Source organism: Ammodytes marinus (assembly GCF_949987685.1).
Source record: "Ammodytes marinus genome assembly, chromosome: 14".
Taxonomy (NCBI): domain Eukaryota; kingdom Metazoa; phylum Chordata; class Actinopteri; order Uranoscopiformes; family Ammodytidae; genus Ammodytes; species Ammodytes marinus.
In genome coordinates, this window is record NC_137218.1 from 25,280,754 (window position 1) to 25,297,525 (window position 16,772).

At 42.3% G+C, this 16,772-nt stretch overlaps 1 protein-coding gene across 4 annotated transcripts in view; it reads left to right on the forward strand.

The window, feature by feature from the left end:
• Positions 1 to 16,772, forward strand: part of arhgap32b (Rho GTPase activating protein 32b) — a gene marked incomplete at its 3' end in the record, with an annotated part of 41,921 nt that overhangs the window by 20,023 nt on the left and 5,126 nt on the right. For 2 of the 4 annotated variants that reach the window (XM_080041399.1, XM_080041401.1), the window contains 9 exons: positions 9,052 to 9,201; positions 11,652 to 11,754; positions 12,221 to 12,365; positions 12,939 to 13,021; positions 13,405 to 13,512; positions 13,924 to 14,090; positions 15,617 to 15,818; positions 16,279 to 16,427; positions 16,557 to 16,631. In XM_080041399.1, the coding sequence (XP_079897525.1) occupies positions 9,052 to 9,201; positions 11,652 to 11,754; positions 12,221 to 12,365; positions 12,939 to 13,021; positions 13,405 to 13,512; positions 13,924 to 14,090; positions 15,617 to 15,818; positions 16,279 to 16,427; positions 16,557 to 16,631 (1,182 nt within the window). The remainder of the gene's footprint in view (positions 1 to 9,051; positions 9,202 to 11,651; positions 11,755 to 12,220; positions 12,366 to 12,938; positions 13,022 to 13,404; positions 13,513 to 13,923; positions 14,091 to 15,616; positions 15,819 to 16,278; positions 16,428 to 16,556; positions 16,632 to 16,772) is intronic. The other 2 variants (XM_080041400.1, XM_080041402.1) reach the window with 1 other exon arrangement.

Consider the following 16,772-nt stretch of genomic DNA (forward strand, 5'->3'; position numbering starts at 1 on the left):
CCTCATGATCCGCTCAGGGAAGTTTCCACTTTGTACTTTCAAGTTACCGTTTTACCGGTTTGAATGTGATCCTTGCTGCACGCAAAGAAATCCTTTTGAGTTGAACTCAGTTTGACTTTCTCAGTCATTTCCCCCTGTTTGTTGAATACCATACATGCTCAGTGAAAGTAAGTGGGGAAAAAAAGATCCTTTACTTGAGTAAAAGTGCCAAAACAACATAGATGTATACATTTCAATACTACATCATCAAATTGTGGTGAAAATAGAAGGAAAGAAGCCTCAAAACTGAAATATAATAAAGAACCTTACAAATGTATTGTCCAGTATTTGAGTAAATGTACCTAAGTTACTCTCCATCACTAAAGATGGAAAGAATCTGAAACTATACATGCGAAGAGAAATTTGTCATCCGGTCCAAGAAGTTGTTTGTCTTGGTGGTAACATGGCAGATGCACGTCAAGTTAAGGCGATCACATGCAGTGGAAGGCTGACTGTCTTGTGATTGCGGACGTACAGTAAATTAGATGGACTTTATTTTGACTCAACATGTCTCCTTAGGGCCTAAGCTAGTTAAGGCATTAATAAGCTAATGCTTTTAGGGGGTAGAGGGGCCCCTCAGAGGGGAGAGCTGATTTAAAGTCAAGACAAGGCATGGCCATCCTATATGTTGTTTAAGCCGGTCTGAATCCTTCTGACACCTCTGGGTCAAGTCGCTCAGCAGAGTTTGAGGGTCTCTCTCAACCTGACACTATACTGTACTGTAGACCAGTTGGCTTTTTTGAATGTAATTTTTAAGTTTTATTTTTGTTTCGAAACTACTTCTAATCAACATCATTTCTCCACCTCAACATAATCTAATCCCAAGAATTTTTGTTTTCAATTTTCTTTGAACCTACAGGCCTACAATTACACACTTAGTCTATCCACATAAGTATGCAATTATACATTAAGCAATGATTACATTGGGAAGGTGTTTAGAGAAAATAACACAGGGATACTTCTTGTTAGGGGCGTGTGTGCTTGCATATGTGTGTGTGCAGTTTTCCACTGTGTAAACCACCAGTTTGCCTCTTGGCTGCATGACTCTCATGCTGTCTTCAAATGCTCTTGGAAATATTAGAACCAAGGCAGCAATGTATACATTTGACCACGATGATAGGGGTGTAGTAGACCTATGCATAAGGTAAAAGAATAAAGGGTGTGTGCGACTGTGGCCAATACCGATGTGTAAACAGGCTTACAGTCTGTGACCTTGGGACACATGGCAGTTTAGGAGGAGCTATATGCTGAAGTTTTGGTGTTTTTCAAACAAAAAAGTTGAAAGAAAAAAAGGTCAATTTTTGCTTTAATGTATCAACTAATAGTTGGAAAAAATAAGCTCCGTTATATATTGACTGCGTATACGATTTACTAATAAGCACAGTTTATTTCGACGGGGCTTACCATGTGATAGTTTCCATATTTCCGGGGGCCCTTGAAGGCAGCACGTGTGGGGTTAGCTTTGAGCGGAGCGGAGCGTGTGGATAGGATACTCGCTGACAGAGCAAAGAGAGCGGCGCTCCTCTGCTTGCTGCTTGTAATCTCTGAACTTTTATTATCTTTTAACTTGGTTTAAGGGACTTCGCCGTTTTCTTTCGCCTTTCACCCGAGCAGGTTCTGTCGCTGTTTTTGTAACGTACAGGTGTAGCCTACGGTTAGCGGGAGACAAAGATAAATGGTTAGTTAGTTGAACTTTGGACTTTTTTTGAAATCCTGTCATAAAGCTTCAAGCCAAGTCCAGCGTTATGGAGCCAAGGTAAGAGAATGCGGTTGCATTTTGTTGAGTTACCTTTCATATATTCGCATATTCTACATGTTTAAACACTGTTAACAGCTTACATTGTGCTAGGTATGGTATTGTATTAGGGATGATCGACAATGTAAGGAGAGTACGAGACTGCACTTTGAATGATGGAAGAGTTTTCCTATAGGCCTAGAAGAAGCGTGGAAAATATTGCCCCTCCTCATGTGACTCCACATTGTTCCATTTTCTCTCTAATTACTTATGAATAATATTTGCCTCATTCCCGAATCCCCATGTGTCAAAATATATATTTTGTTTTACCACTCGTCATGTCAGAATACCTCGGCTGGGGTTCGGGGGTTAACCAGGTTGAAGAAAGGTTTTTAAAATGTACTTTTGGAATACCTAATTTTTTTTTAAATTATTTGTTTTGAAAATATGCTAGTTCAAAGGATACGTAGTTATTAGGCTTTTGAATATACTGGACATACACTGTATAATAAAGCAGTCCTCACATCAGTGTCATAGTTATGTTTCTCAGAAAAGTCTTACTTTTCATTATTACATCTTGCCTGCATACTGAAAGTTTTTGTGCCTGAATTTCCATTTTTCTGAAGTAGTGTATATTATACCATTTAGCAGAATAATTGTTTGAGCTGACTGTCCTCTCCTCTCCTCCCTCTACTGAAGTTATGTTCAGCGTGCATCGAGAAATGGAACAATAAGGCATTTTGCCCCTACTATCACCACACACTCTGGCCCTCTTCTTGTTGTCCAAACAGAGCCATTTAATAGGCACACACTGCTTTGTTGTTCACACACTGACTGAACAGCCATCCAGAAACACCAGGATGTGTTGTGAATGGGTGTAAACAGTGTCTCCCAGTGTAATGCCCTGTTTTTTCAGTTTGATAAGTAACACAAACATCATCTCACTGATAAGCACCTCAGTGGATAAATGGCCTTATTTCTGTATGACAGCAAGTGGTAAGCGCATCAACAATGGTCATTACATTGGCTTGTGTGGCTGTAAAAGATAATATATTCTGGAAAAACTTCATCAACTTTGTCTCTCGTTTTTAATTATAAGATTAAAAAGCAATATTTTGGAAGGAATATGCAATTACTTTCAACGCCAAGTACGTCTTTAGAACCTAAGTGAAGGCAATAGTATACTGTAGATAAGTTGGCAGACATTCAAAGAATCAATATTCACTTTCTGCATTGCTGGGTCCCAGGGATAACCATTTGCGTAATTATTTCTAAAACTATAGCTGTGAATGGAGGGCATTTTGAATTCCCCGCTCAGCTGCCTCCACGGCCGTGTGTCTGTTGTGTCTCGGGGGGGTCTAACAGTCTGAAGTGAAAGAGCCTAGCTGCATTGTAAAGCCCTCAGGAGTCTCGATCACGCCCTCCTAAAGGCTGTGTGTCTTCAGGGAACACCAACAACGCACATAGTCAGTTGTATCTTAGGTTAGTGTTTGCTGATTGGCCCTCTGTGCTGTCACTGCTCTACTTTAAATCCATGGCACAGTTGCTATGAAGTTGGAACTTTTCCTCCAATTTGTCCTTTTGAAAAGATTCTCCTCCTCACTAACTGAATGGAAAGAGATGGTTGGTTTTTGTGGTTGGAGTGGAGAAGGAGAGCATGAATGTTTTGCCATAACGTCTGTAATTGTTCCTTACTGTAATGCTTTGCTCTCTTTCATATCTCGTTCTCCTCATGTCCCAGCCTTTCTCAGTGTGTGCTCTGGGGGAAAAGCCTGGTCATAGTCACACAGCCGGTTCAGGGCTGCAACAGAAACCTGTCAGTGGTCCTCTTCAGGCATTAAAACCCTCCCTTCTGTTTAGCTTTGTCTTATCTGCATTCTTTTCTGTTGCATATGCAAATACAAGCAAGGGAGAATTGGCCTTCATAGGCCTAAGTGTCAAACCCCCTATCTCCAATGGTGTCAGATGTCAATTGTACACCATCTGTTTTTCTATCTTCAAATTTCCAGAAGAAATGTATAGACCAATGAATCTCAGTTGTTTGTGTTAGCTGGGCAGTCCACTACTTTTACACGTGAACATTTGGTGTACTAGTCATGATTATTACAGCTCATCCTGTAATGTCTTCTGTGTGACTGGAGGAGCTCTTCAACCCTGATGATGTCATCCAATAGTGATTCAGTGTTATTTTATGGGTTGTGGCACTTGTTGGGGGTCGGGACAAAAAGTCACTATCTCACAAAAGTGAGTACACCGCTCACATTTCTTCAAATATTTCATTATATCTTTTCATGGGATAACACTGAAGAAATTACACTTTGATACAATCTAAGTAGTCAGTGTTCAGCTTGTATAACAGTGTACATGTACTGTCCCTTCAAAATAACTCAACACACAGCCATTAAAGCTACTACGAGTAAGATGGCACGTTGGCGTCCCCTTTGGACAAAAGCGGTAGTATTTTTACGACGCCCGCTGTCGCAAAGCTGTTTTCTAGCGCGTGCCAGGCGTGCGAGTGTGAACTGAGAAGGGCGCAATATAGTGCATGTCTGTGTGAGGACTCTTTTCGGCTCCGTGAGAGTGGTTTTGACACTGCATCAACTAATGCCAGTCACTGCCACACACACCTGATTGCAATGAGTTGATGCAGCAGTGTCACCTAACTACTCTCTCTCGGAGCTGAAAGATTACGTGTCCTCACAGAAAGCGAATGAACGAGAGACGGCAGTTAGTATGGATCACTATGAGGTAATGTGTTTGTGTTGTTGATGTAAATAATGACTATTTCAGATAATGGTTATCTGATGATGGTGAAGCAAAGTAAACTTTGTGTTAGTACCAACCGCTCATTCATTTAGGAGTGAACACTGCAGTCTAGTTTCGCTCTCGTGAAATTGTATACACTTTGCTTGGCAACGCCCTCGTCCCGCCCGTAGCCTATATCACTCTCCCTTTTAGCTTTTCGTCATTGCATTTTCATTTTTTTCTTTGATGGTTCAGCCCCGTTATCAGTCATTATGACGACAAATAACTGTCTCAAACTAGGCTCCCGCTCCCCTTCCCTCACCTGGAGGGATTGGCTTCTCAAATCACGTTGCTGCGCCACACTGAAATCTGCGACCAATATGGATATGTGACCATAGAGCCTGCACGAGCGAACCGAAAATCGGACTGGGTGTGCGACCAGACCAAAAGTAGTAATAAAAACTATTTAAAAACGTCTTTCTTTGCACTGATGGTCTCGTTTGCTGTTAAAGGTAATTTATGATTATCAGAGGAAACATGAGGCTGTTTAAAAGATATTTAAATGTTACTCGTAGCCGCTTTAATGTCTAAATTGCTGGCAACAAAAGTGAGTACAAAATGTCCAAATTGGGTCTAAAGTGTCAATATTTTGTGTGGCCAGTATTTCCAGCACTGCTTTAACCCTCTTTGGCATGGAGTTCACCAGAGCTTCACAGGTTGCCACTGGAATCCTCTTCCACTCATTCGTAATGACATCACGGAGCTGTTGGACATTAGAGACCTTATGCTCCTCCACCTTCTGTTTGAGGATGCCCGCTCAATAGGGTTTAGGTCTGGAGACATGCTTGGCCAGTCCATAATCTTTACCCTCAGCTTCTTTAGCAAGGCAGTGGTCGTCTTGGAGGTGCGCTTAGGGTCGTTATCATGTTGGAATACTGCTGGGCTGCAGGGCATGATACTATGATACTGTATCATACTCTGCCGCACCGATTTTGACCATTATTTTTTTTAAATGTGGGTCTGCAAGACTTTCAAAGCCATGAAGTACAATAGTAAATCTTTGGAATACCCCATTAAGCAACCCCAAACTATAAATCCCGTAATTGGAGGCACTTAACGTTATTTTCAAGGCTTTATTAATGCCACTATCCTTAAATGAACTGCCTTTTACCCAGCTGGCCATCAGCAGTGAGTGTGTCAGAGGACGTTTCAGTGCTGAGCGTGCTGGTAGAGCTGCCGGCCCTCAGGCTGTCATCTGCGCTGACAGTAAGCAGATGGGAGTCTCTGTCCATTCTCTGGAGAGGCATTGCTCTCTCCTCTTCCTCACGTCTTACAGTCAGTGTGGGTTCCTTTAATAAAAGCGACGTGTCAGCCAGGGTAAGTCAACACAGTTGCACAGTCAGCCCCGCTCCTCCTCCTCTACACGATACAGAAGGCTCTTTTTGATGCCTCAACAGTGAGTAAACAAAGCCGCCTCAGCGCTTTTACTGTGGGTATAGTAGTGCAGAAGGAATTTCTCCCCTACAGTTGTATTATAGCTCCACTTTTTCTGAAATGGAACGAATGTTCATGTTTGCGGATGCTGGCTCAGAGGGGAGCTGTTGATTTGACAGAATTGATTGTGCTGCTTCATTAAACTGGCACACAATAGAGACTCTGGGACTCTAAAGTCGTTGACGGAGTGAGGTAGTTATAAATCTGTCTTGGAAAAGGGGTTTGGTCATTTGAGCATCCGTCCGAACGAATTCAGCTGTAGAAAACAGTAATTGACAAAGTACAAAATGTTGGCCTACTACACACACCGTGTGAGTAAAGTATCTTGCTATCTGTGTAGAGTGGGTAGTTGGTAGACTAGGGTGCAAAGAATGGATACCAACTACCGAGTGTGAACCTCATTGTCTCTCTGCTCCACCAATATATAACACTGCACTCCCACAACATTGTCATATTCCTATAACATTGTCATACAGTGGAAAGGACATTATCATTAATATTGATGCATCAGAACCAATGACGTCATGATTTTAACCCACACACATTACCCATAATGCTACTAGACTTCCAACTGTTTGGTCAGAGGGTCTTATGCTATTAGCGGCTGAATTAGCCTGGAGCATCCATGAGAGTAAAGATGCTGCCACAACACTTTTATAGTGTTCTTGTTATCTCCCAAAACACACAAATCCGCCATAGCTGTCTTTTAACGCTGCTTCTTTTGTTTCCAGAGATAGCTTGGTAAGCACTGGCCTACTTTCAGTTGTATTGCAATCCTTAGCAGATCTCAGCAAGGCACTGCAACTGCTTCAAAATACGTCTCTCCAACAATGAGTCTATCTATTTAATTTATTTATTCTTAATGCTTACTTGTTTACGTTGCAACCTGTGTGTTAACTCTGGAGCAGGTAAAACAAATATGATGTCAAGACTATGGATGGAACGTATGAGAGGAGAGACGGGCTTGTGAGGGTGACTGTGTTTATAATCAGTAGAAGGAATGTGCCCTGGAATATAAATTTGAAAAAGGAACTGGAGTGACGCAGCCGTTTTTCCACTTCAGCCCAGAGCACCTCAGACAGGAGATGTGTCGGTGCGATCTCGTCTCTGTTTTTCAATGATTTAGTGGAGTTCCAGATGGTGAGGCTAAAGGACACAATGTACACGGATAAGATAGGCTAGGAAATGGATGTTTGTAACACTGTCGTAAACATCCTGTTTTTTTTTGTTGTTTTTTTTCTTTTGAGTAAAAGCTATCTGCGCTCGCTGTCAGTTCAAATGTGTCAGATTTCAGGAGAGTGGACCTGTGGCTGCTGCTGAGTGCTCCATGTTTTTTTTCTTGTAAGTCTCCATTATTCAGACAGGATAGTGTAGCTGGGGAGGACTGAGACAGTAAAGGAACAAGACGAGGAGATGTTGGTCCAACTCGGTGTGAATGGGAACTTAGGTTTGAGTTCACCTGGGAAAGATTCTGTAAATATCAGGATCAGTAGGACCCTGTTCTTTATAGAGAGAGGTTTTTATTAGAATATAGTTTAATAATTGTAAGAACTTGAGATGGTTCTTTCACACCTATCGTTTCCTCTGGTCTGACTCAGTTGGTGAAGTGAACCAAAATGCAGCAGCATAAGCCACGTGCGAATGTTCTTTTCACTTATCAGCTCTGGGTCGGTAGCAATAAGGCAGTTCCTGAACTGTCAGTATTTCCATGCTGGAAAACTACAGATTTTCCTCATCCCATAATGCATAGTGCAGCTGGTTACAGGAGCTTTTTATTTTTTTTTAACCTTTATTTATACAGGTAAATCCCATTGAGACCGAAGACTCTTTTGCAAGGGAGACCTGTTTTCCTTTCCCACGTTACCATTCACACACCGATAGCAGGCTAACTATCGACATTCACACGAGGCAAGGTGGGTGAAGTGTCTTGCCCGAGGACACAACAACCATGACACAGGTGGCAGGGCGGGGATCAAACCTCCAACCCTTTGATCATCAGCCGACCCGCTCTACCAACTGAGCCAGTCGCCCCTTGTTATGCAGTGCTTCCTGCAGTTGGGTCAGACTCACATTATCACCATAAACTAACCACACCTGAGTTCGTTTGCCAGCGTACCGAGACCACCTCTTCAGCAAGGTCTCGGTACGCTTGTTTGGTCCGCTTTTGGTGACCACTTGAGTGCGATTGCGATTTTTTTCACCTGCACAAACAAACCACATTAAAGGTGGAAACGAACCCCAGTTGGTTTCAATCAAACCAGACATGGCTGGTGTGAAAGCCATGTTTGTGATGCACTATGGCGCTTGTCTGTCAGCGAAAAACTTAAGATTGAAGCTGTTTCATATACATTTTTGGTCAGTTTAACCAGGATTGATAGACAGCTCAAACTGAGCTAAATTCTCAGTCAAAGGAAAAAGTAAATTGACCCAAGATGGGAAAAACACTGTGCTACTGTCATCACTCCAGTGGCTGACAGTGTGTGATTTCCAGTGAATATTTTTTAAACAAATGTGTGGATTTGGAGGCCAGCTCCATTGTTCCCCCTTTTGAAGAAATGGAGATTGTTTGATTCACTTGATAGCCTTTCCACATCGCTGTGAAGCAAGAAAGTACAACAACTGGAATGTAGTTTAAGGAGCTTACGACCCGTTTCCCAGACATACTATCTGATTAATGCGGTTTGGGTTTTTAAGTCGTCTGTTCCCTTTTTCTTTCTTTTTTGTCTTGCTTTGAAGGGGAGCGGAGGACACTGGTATTGGATTGTGGAGGATTCCTTTGTAGTTGCCTGGGAGGTGGTATTTAAGAAGCAAGCTTTAGCCTGGAGGAAACTACACATGCATAAAGGAAGGGGTTTGCATTTGAATTGAAGCCGAAGGACACAATGGTAAAACCCTGAGCAGCTCGTATGGGGTTTCACTCTAGCGCACAGATAGACCTTTGTGTGAAAGCTGATCCGGTGTCAAAGCCACGCTCACTGTAGAGTAGTAAACAGTTATTGTGCATTATATCTGAGGTGTGTTGGTCCCTCCTTCCTCAGTGTCTAAGAAGCACGGGAAGCTGATCACCTTCTTGAGAACCTTCATGAAGTCCAGGCCGACCAAGCAGAAGCTGAAGCAGCGCGGCATCCTCCGGGAGAGGGTGTTCGGCTGTGACCTGGGAGAACACCTGCTCAACTCAGGACACGATGGTGAGACACACACACACACACACACACACCGGACAGCTACACTACTTCCTGTATCCATTTCAATGTATTAATGAATGACTGAAGGCTTATTTCGAACACGTAAAACGAATACATAAAAGTTTTTAAAAAATCAATAAAACAAAAAAACAATATTAACTTAAGAAAATCAATAGGAATAAGCATAAGCTTATTTAATCCTACCCCTTATCCACTACTCAGTAATTAAAAGTGGAGTCAGCCCTTCTGGAGAACGCTTGTGTTCAAAATCAGTAAACACTTAGGTCAAACAGCAACAAGTTGTGGTTTTACAGGGTGTTATGCAGACAACTTCCTGGAGTCTCTGCTGGTTGGTTGGCAACCTCACAGTAACAACAGGACTCAGGGAAGTGAGTGTGCCCCGACTGACAAGCCTTCATTTGAAGTCTTAACATACTTTACAAGTTCAAAACACAGTCTTGTCTGGTTCTTTGCCATTCTGATCCAATCAAATCAAATGATGGAACATACCGTAAGTATTTACTAATTAATGTTGTCACTAATGTACCGTATACCAGTGTCATCATAATTGCCAGAGCCCAGTGTTTAACCAGCCCAACCAGTCATCATCGTATCTTCCAAAACAAATACATTCTGTATGTAAACGGCAGCTCTGCCAGCTCTCCTAGTTGTAATAAATATATTTGGTGGGTTAATGTCTATTTCTACATTTATCTGCTGCAACCACATTGATTTCCCCAGCTCTTAGCAAGGTGTCTGGCAGCATGGCTGATGTGATGGTCTCAATGACAGAGTGGAAGGATAATGGTGTCCTGATTATACGGTGACATTAGCTCCTAGCAGCGTTAATGATGCTGCTGTGCTGTGAAAGCCTGATCAATAGTTTCATTTGAGTTCATGTTAACATACACTTTTAGTGATGTTAATGGTTCATATTCTGTCTGGACATGAAGGGTTCCCATCTTAACCAGCACATTCAGCTAACACTGAGTCCTGTCCAGGGTCAGTGTTAGCGTCTCAGTCACACATTAAAGGATGAAGGAGTCAGCCCTTTGGTCTCTGTAAATCATGCCTCACCACAACATGGAGAGATAAGCCCACACTCTGTCACACTTTGAATCTGGATAAGTCAAGGTGTTATGACTGCTTCCATGACATGTAGGAAATTAATGATAACAATGGTTTTATGGAGCCAGAGAAACAGTTAATGATTAAGATGTGTCATTTATGAGAAGAGCACTGTGACTCTGCTGCTATATAGAACTACTGCATGTAAAGGATTATGCTTTATAAGCAAATTTTTGCCAAGATTTATGTCCAAGAAATTCTGTAAAAAAATTTAAAAAGATGTTGGAAAATATGGTCCTCAAATCCCATTAAAATAAGGATTTATAAATTGTAAAGGTTTTGAATAAACATATAAAATCATAGTTGTCAAAGCAAGTTATTCCTGCTGGATTTAATTACAGGAACTTCTCCACACTGCACGTTCACATCTGAACTGTGGAGGTTGGACAGAGGCGGTACGTTCATTAGCCGGTGATTAGCCCAAAACATTTCTGCAGCCTAAATGTGTTCAGTTCCACTCTGCCACCGCCGTAATGGGGACAGAGCTGGAGAGCACAAGATGCACAAGTTAGCCACTGGATTCATCTGTACCCAGTGGCAAAAAGACAGTTACTTCTTCTTACTGCACTTACAGCAGTTTGAGCTTCACTTGAATGCTTTGAATGCCGTTTTAGAGGTCGTTTTAATCTAAGAGGAATGTGTTTTTTGTTGTGTCTCTACATTCAAACACATGTTGTGTATGTCTCTGATAAGAGGAGCTCATAACAAAGTCTTCCTGTGTGAAGGACTTTTAGAGGGTGTATCCGCCCTCACTAGTCTCCCCTCCTCTGCTGCACATTGCCAACTAGTCTCCTGAAATCTTGCCTTGTTTTCCTCTTCGCTATGTGTGGAATTTGTCTGAACAGCTGCTTCAGCGAGTGTCCCACTCTCTGTCGTCCTCTGAATGATGTGTGAGCTGTGGGAGGCCCGAGAGCCTCCCGAAACACATACACACCATCCTTATCTCCCATACATAGACACACACACACACAGATATACAACATGTCTGTATGAATTATAGTGTTCTTCTTGCGTTTCGTTTCTTCTTCTTTTTTTTGCCTTTCCATCTCTCCCACAATCAGTGGCATTGTGCTTTGAAGCCATCCATATTATGTGACTGGTCACTCAGACAAGTACATGTTATCACACTATTAGCTTCATCCAGAAAAGCTGGTGTAGAAAATAGGTCAAAGGACAACCAAAAGCACCAAAATAAAATGTAAGCTCTCTGATGTGTATTTCTACTTAACAAGGTTCAAATGATTCCACCCTCAACCCTGGTCTTCACACACCAATAAGAAAAGTCATCCTGTTGTTGACCTTAACGCTCTCTCTTGTCTTGGCAGTGCCCCAGGTGCTCAAGAGCTGCACAGAGTTCATTGAGAAGCACGGTGTGACAGACGGCATCTACCGCCTGTCTGGAATCGCCTCAAATATCCAGAAATTGCGGTAGGAGACACGCACACACACACACACACACAGCCTTATTAACATATTTAATTCAAGTGTGTATCTAGGATCTCCGCTCTGTGCATGCCCATTCGACAGAAATGTCCTTTGTCATAGGAGAAGCTCACAAAGCTAATCCCCGCACAGCTATGATAACATCGGAATTCCATCAAGGATTATTTCGTCTGTAAAATGAAAAAAAAAAAAAAACATATCGTTCCATGTTGTTCCAACAGTTGTTCCTCAACAGAATGTTTTACTATGTACTGAAATACCAGGATAAGAACTTGTACGTTGGTAGTCTACGCTTTTATAACTGGCTTGTCATATCAATTGTCTCTTCTTAAACCCTTCTGAGAGGCAGCTTGACCTTTTTCGTGTCTCAAACTATAGTATTTATTCATTGATTCTTTTACTTCTAGAATAAATAAATGTGTTGCCTTTGCCCTCTTTCTCTCTCTCCCAGGCATGAGTTTGACTCTGAGCAGATCCCCGACCTGACCAAGGATGTTTACATCCAGGACATCCACTGTGTTGGCTCGCTGTGTAAGCTCTACTTCAGAGAGCTGCCCAACCCCCTGCTCACCTACCAGCTCTATGAGAAATTCTCTGTAAGCAAAAACCCTAACACTTTCTCACTCTGCACTTTTTTTCACACTGAAGTGTGGGTACTCTTCTGCTAAGTGCTAACTATTACAGTACTTGATCATTCGAGGTTGTTTGGCGTTTCTGAGTTCAGCGACGCCCCTCCGAAATATGACACTGATATGATTGGACAGAATGGTTTGCTTGATTTTTCTATAGAAAAGAAAGGAAATTCCTCCGATTTATCTTGTAGGAATCTTTCAGATTCATCCGTACAGTTATGAGTCACAGACACCCCTTAAATCATAACATTGTACTTGACACACCCTATCATTACAAATGTAACAAACCACTTTGTGTGACTTGGAATAAAAAAAATCTTCTCCCAGCACAACATATCTGTCCCTGAAGATGAAGTCAATGTTTGGCGGTTGTTATGGCAGCTGGACAGAGCGGTTTGGGGGTTAGCTGTCTCCAGACTGATGTCCTCTGTGTGCTCTGTGGAGCCTCCTGAACCTGGGATGACCGCTCAACTATCTGAATGTTGATCCACTGACACGTCACACTGTTTATCTCTCCCTCGGTTTCTCACAATGAAGGATGCTGTATCAGCAGCAACGGACGAAGAGCGACTCATCAAAATCCATGATGTCATCCAGCAGCTTCCTCCGCCGCATTACAGGTCAGTGTAGAGGCCCGCTGCCCCCCTCTGGCTGGCTCAGGAACTGCCAGCTTAACCATGTGTACACTCATGTTGTGCACTCACATCTGTTGTTTGGTCATGTTAAAATCAAGGGTTTCCGTAGTGCCACGCTATATTAAATGGAATGTTTTAATAGGCCCCCGGACGACCTGTGCTTTTTGTAATGATGAAATGGATTTCCTGTTTCTTTGTGAGAGCATACAAATGCTCATTTCTAAGTGACATTCCTCCAGGATTTCAAGCACTTGGTGAAATATTGATGCAGTAGAAGTAGATGAAGAGCAGCTCTATCGTGGCCATTAGTTTTGCACATTACCAGTGGGAGCCAATTAAATGTGAATAAATGAATATTTGATCTGTAGGACCCTGGAGTTCCTCATGCGGCACCTCTCCCATCTGGCAGCGTACAGCTACATCACCAACATGCACAGCAAGAACCTAGCCATCGTCTGGGCGCCCAACCTGCTGAGGTGAGACGCCGCTCTGCTCCATACAGTGCTCTTTGTATGCATGTTTGTCATTGTAGCATTAACAATCAAGTTAAAGTTGTCCCATAAATGATTTATTATAACAAAGTACATCTCAAGTGTATTCTATTGCTCTTTACATTTATATATATATATATATATAGTTGAGATTGTGTGTTTGTATATACTACCCCCACTTTGTCAGAATTGAATCAGCCTTAATGGGCTCTGGGAAACAGGAAGTACCATGTCTCCTGTTTTAAATGAGATCATTCTGTCTGAATGGAAGTGATTAAGCAGCTGTGTGTGGGAAGATGCTGCTCAGTACAAAATCTAACACTGGAAATGCATCTCAAAATCATTTCACACAAATGCAATGTTTCCCTTCTCACTGATTGTGTCTGGCTGCCGCAGGTCCAAACAGATAGAATCTGCTTGCTTCAGCGGCACAGCGGCCTTCATGGAGGTTAGAATCCAGTCAGTGGTGGTGGAGTTCATCCTCAACCACGTGGATGTTCTCTTCAGCTCTAAGCTCAGCTCGCTCATACGAGAGGGAGCAGGTACGTACAGGAATCCCTTAGGTAAGAACTCTGGGCAGTGTTTCCCCTACCATTGTACAGGCCTGGCGGGGCCGCCAGGCCAACGGGACCCCCCGCCAGGCCAACAGCAGCCTAACTTAAAAAAAAAATAATAATAAAAAAAAAAAAATTATTATCAATTTTTCATTGATTCCGTAATAATAATATGCGCGCGTCTGCGCGGCACTGTCGGTCTACCCCTCGTGTGCGCCTGTCTTTACAACCTCTCGTTTGATCATCCCATCAGCTGATCTGTGTGTCTGCGTGTGTGTATGTGTGTCTGCGCGCGGCGCGATGCGCGTGTGTATTCGGTGCGGGTGCGCACTTGTTAAAACACGGAAGACAATGAGCAGGAGCATGACTAGCAAGCAAACGTTGAACTAGTGGCGAAAATAAAACCAGCGCCTGCTCTATGGAGATACTAAGGACTCAGTAACAGGGACGTTGAACAGGAAAAAGTGCTGCGCAAAGTTTAGAAAGTTAAAATCGCTACGTCGCCGTGGCAACACAACCAATCTGTATCAACAGCTGAGACAGCGCTGAAAAAAACGGCATGCACTCGTTTCAGTAAGTTTACCGAAGTGCCACACTGCTACTGCCTTTGACATTCTCAGAAAAGCATTCATTTATTTTCAAGGGACATATTAATTTATTTATTGTTTTAACTGTCAAGTTATCTTGAAAACAGCAGGCTATTGTAGGCCTACAAGCTTTCTGTTTTTGTATTTTCAATGCTACTTTATTTGTATGTTTTAAATTGAGAAATAGGCTAGATGAAATATAATGGTCGGAATAGGGAATTTGCCTTATGTAGCACACATGTTGATAGGCTAATCATGATGTGTAGCCTATGTTAATTCATTTATTTTCAACAAGGCTATTTGCATTAAAAAAAAATAAAGAACATTTTTCAATAGGCTAGCTTCAAGGTGAGGTGATTCAGATTATTCCAGAAATGAGTCTAAACAGGACCTGTCTATATTAGATCTTAGTGTTTATTGTTTTTTTATTGAAATCCATGTATTTTTCTTCAATAGTTTACGTGGCTTGTGTCTCCAAATTATTACAGAAAATAGTTATAGGCAGGGCATATGTTGTTTACAGAGCACAGAATTAATCAGATTCCGCCTCTCAAAGTGCACCAGATTGATGCATTTAACTTTAAAAAGGATAAGGTTTCTTCTGCAGGGGCATGCCCCCAGACCCCCCTAGAATGTCCATTCTCACCCAGCAGGATCTAAAAATCCTGTGAGAAACACCACATGTACAAACGTAGGCCTACTGAATGTGAAAGCATAACCCTATGCCCTAATTTTTAACAGGCTGTCAAAAGAGGCTCATCCCAAATGGGGTTCGTTTTGGTCAATTTCTTCTAGAAATTTGGTACGCACGCGGCACGCTTACTCTTTATCAGCTCTTACCACCGGGCCTAAAAAAAATTCTAGGGGAAACACTGCTGGGCAAATTGTCATTCCATTAGCCCCAAAGCTGCTTCTACTTTAGCAATACATACTGTTTCACATCAACAGGTCACAATTCATTGTCCCGGCCCAAATCCCTGCTGGTTTCATCCCCCTCCACTAAACTGCTGACTCTGGAGGAGGCCCAGGCCCGGACCCAGGCTCAGATCAACTCTCCAGTCACTGAAGACAGCAAGTACATTGAGGTGGGAGAAGGTCCAGCCGCCCTGCAGGGCAAGTTCCACACCGTCATCGAGTTTCCTACAGAGAGGTTTGTTAACTAGTCATTCTGTTGTTGTTTTTCACTCATATTTATTTTATTTTATTTGCTTGCCATATTCTTAATATAGATTTTTTTTGTCATTGTTATTTTTCATGGAGTTTATTTGTATTGGACCATTATGATTCTGCACTATTTAAATGACAGTCATAATTATAACGCTTGGATGTATCTCCCTCTCCTGGTTGCTGGTAAGACTGCAGGCAGTCATATTCCTTCTCCACCAGGTTGCCAGTATCTCACAGGCTGGGCCCCGACTGCCTACCGTTTCAGAGATATCTTACAAATAGTGATATGACTTAAAACCCGTAGAATTGGAAAAATTCAGTTCAAAACAGATGAATGTGACTACTTTGTCCCGTGTTGAAGGATCTGTTACTAAGATTGTGTTATAAGTTGGTGAAACTAACTGTTCCCTGCCTGCTTGTCCACCACTATTTTCTAATTAAAGGAAAAGGCCTCCTATTAAATCCAAGAAGTCTCCTGTGGGTAGTTGGCGTTCTTTCTTCAACCTGGGCAAGTCTTCCTCCTCCATGTCCAAGCGTAAGCTGCACCGCAACCCCAGTGAGCCAAATGAACTGAAGGCCATGGCTCTCGCTGGTCAGTAATCCATCCACAACTGGAATGAAAACAGTACATTTCTCAATCTCTTCACAGTACTACATTGAGAAGAGCTTACTTAGCTAAACAAGCCTGAATGCTGATGCCTTTAAATGGTTGTGCTTTCAGGAGGAAGAGGAGACACAACAACATTAAGATCAGCCAAGAGTGAGGAGTCACTGAGTTCCCTGCACAATGTTGAAGGTAATCATTTCTTTCTTCCACATCACTTTGACTCAGCATAATGGCTTTTAAGGCTGGTTAATGGCTGGTTAAGGCTAAAGGGCTTGCCCTTTAGCCTTAACCTTAACATTCTTCAAGACAATTACATAGCCGTTAAGGCCC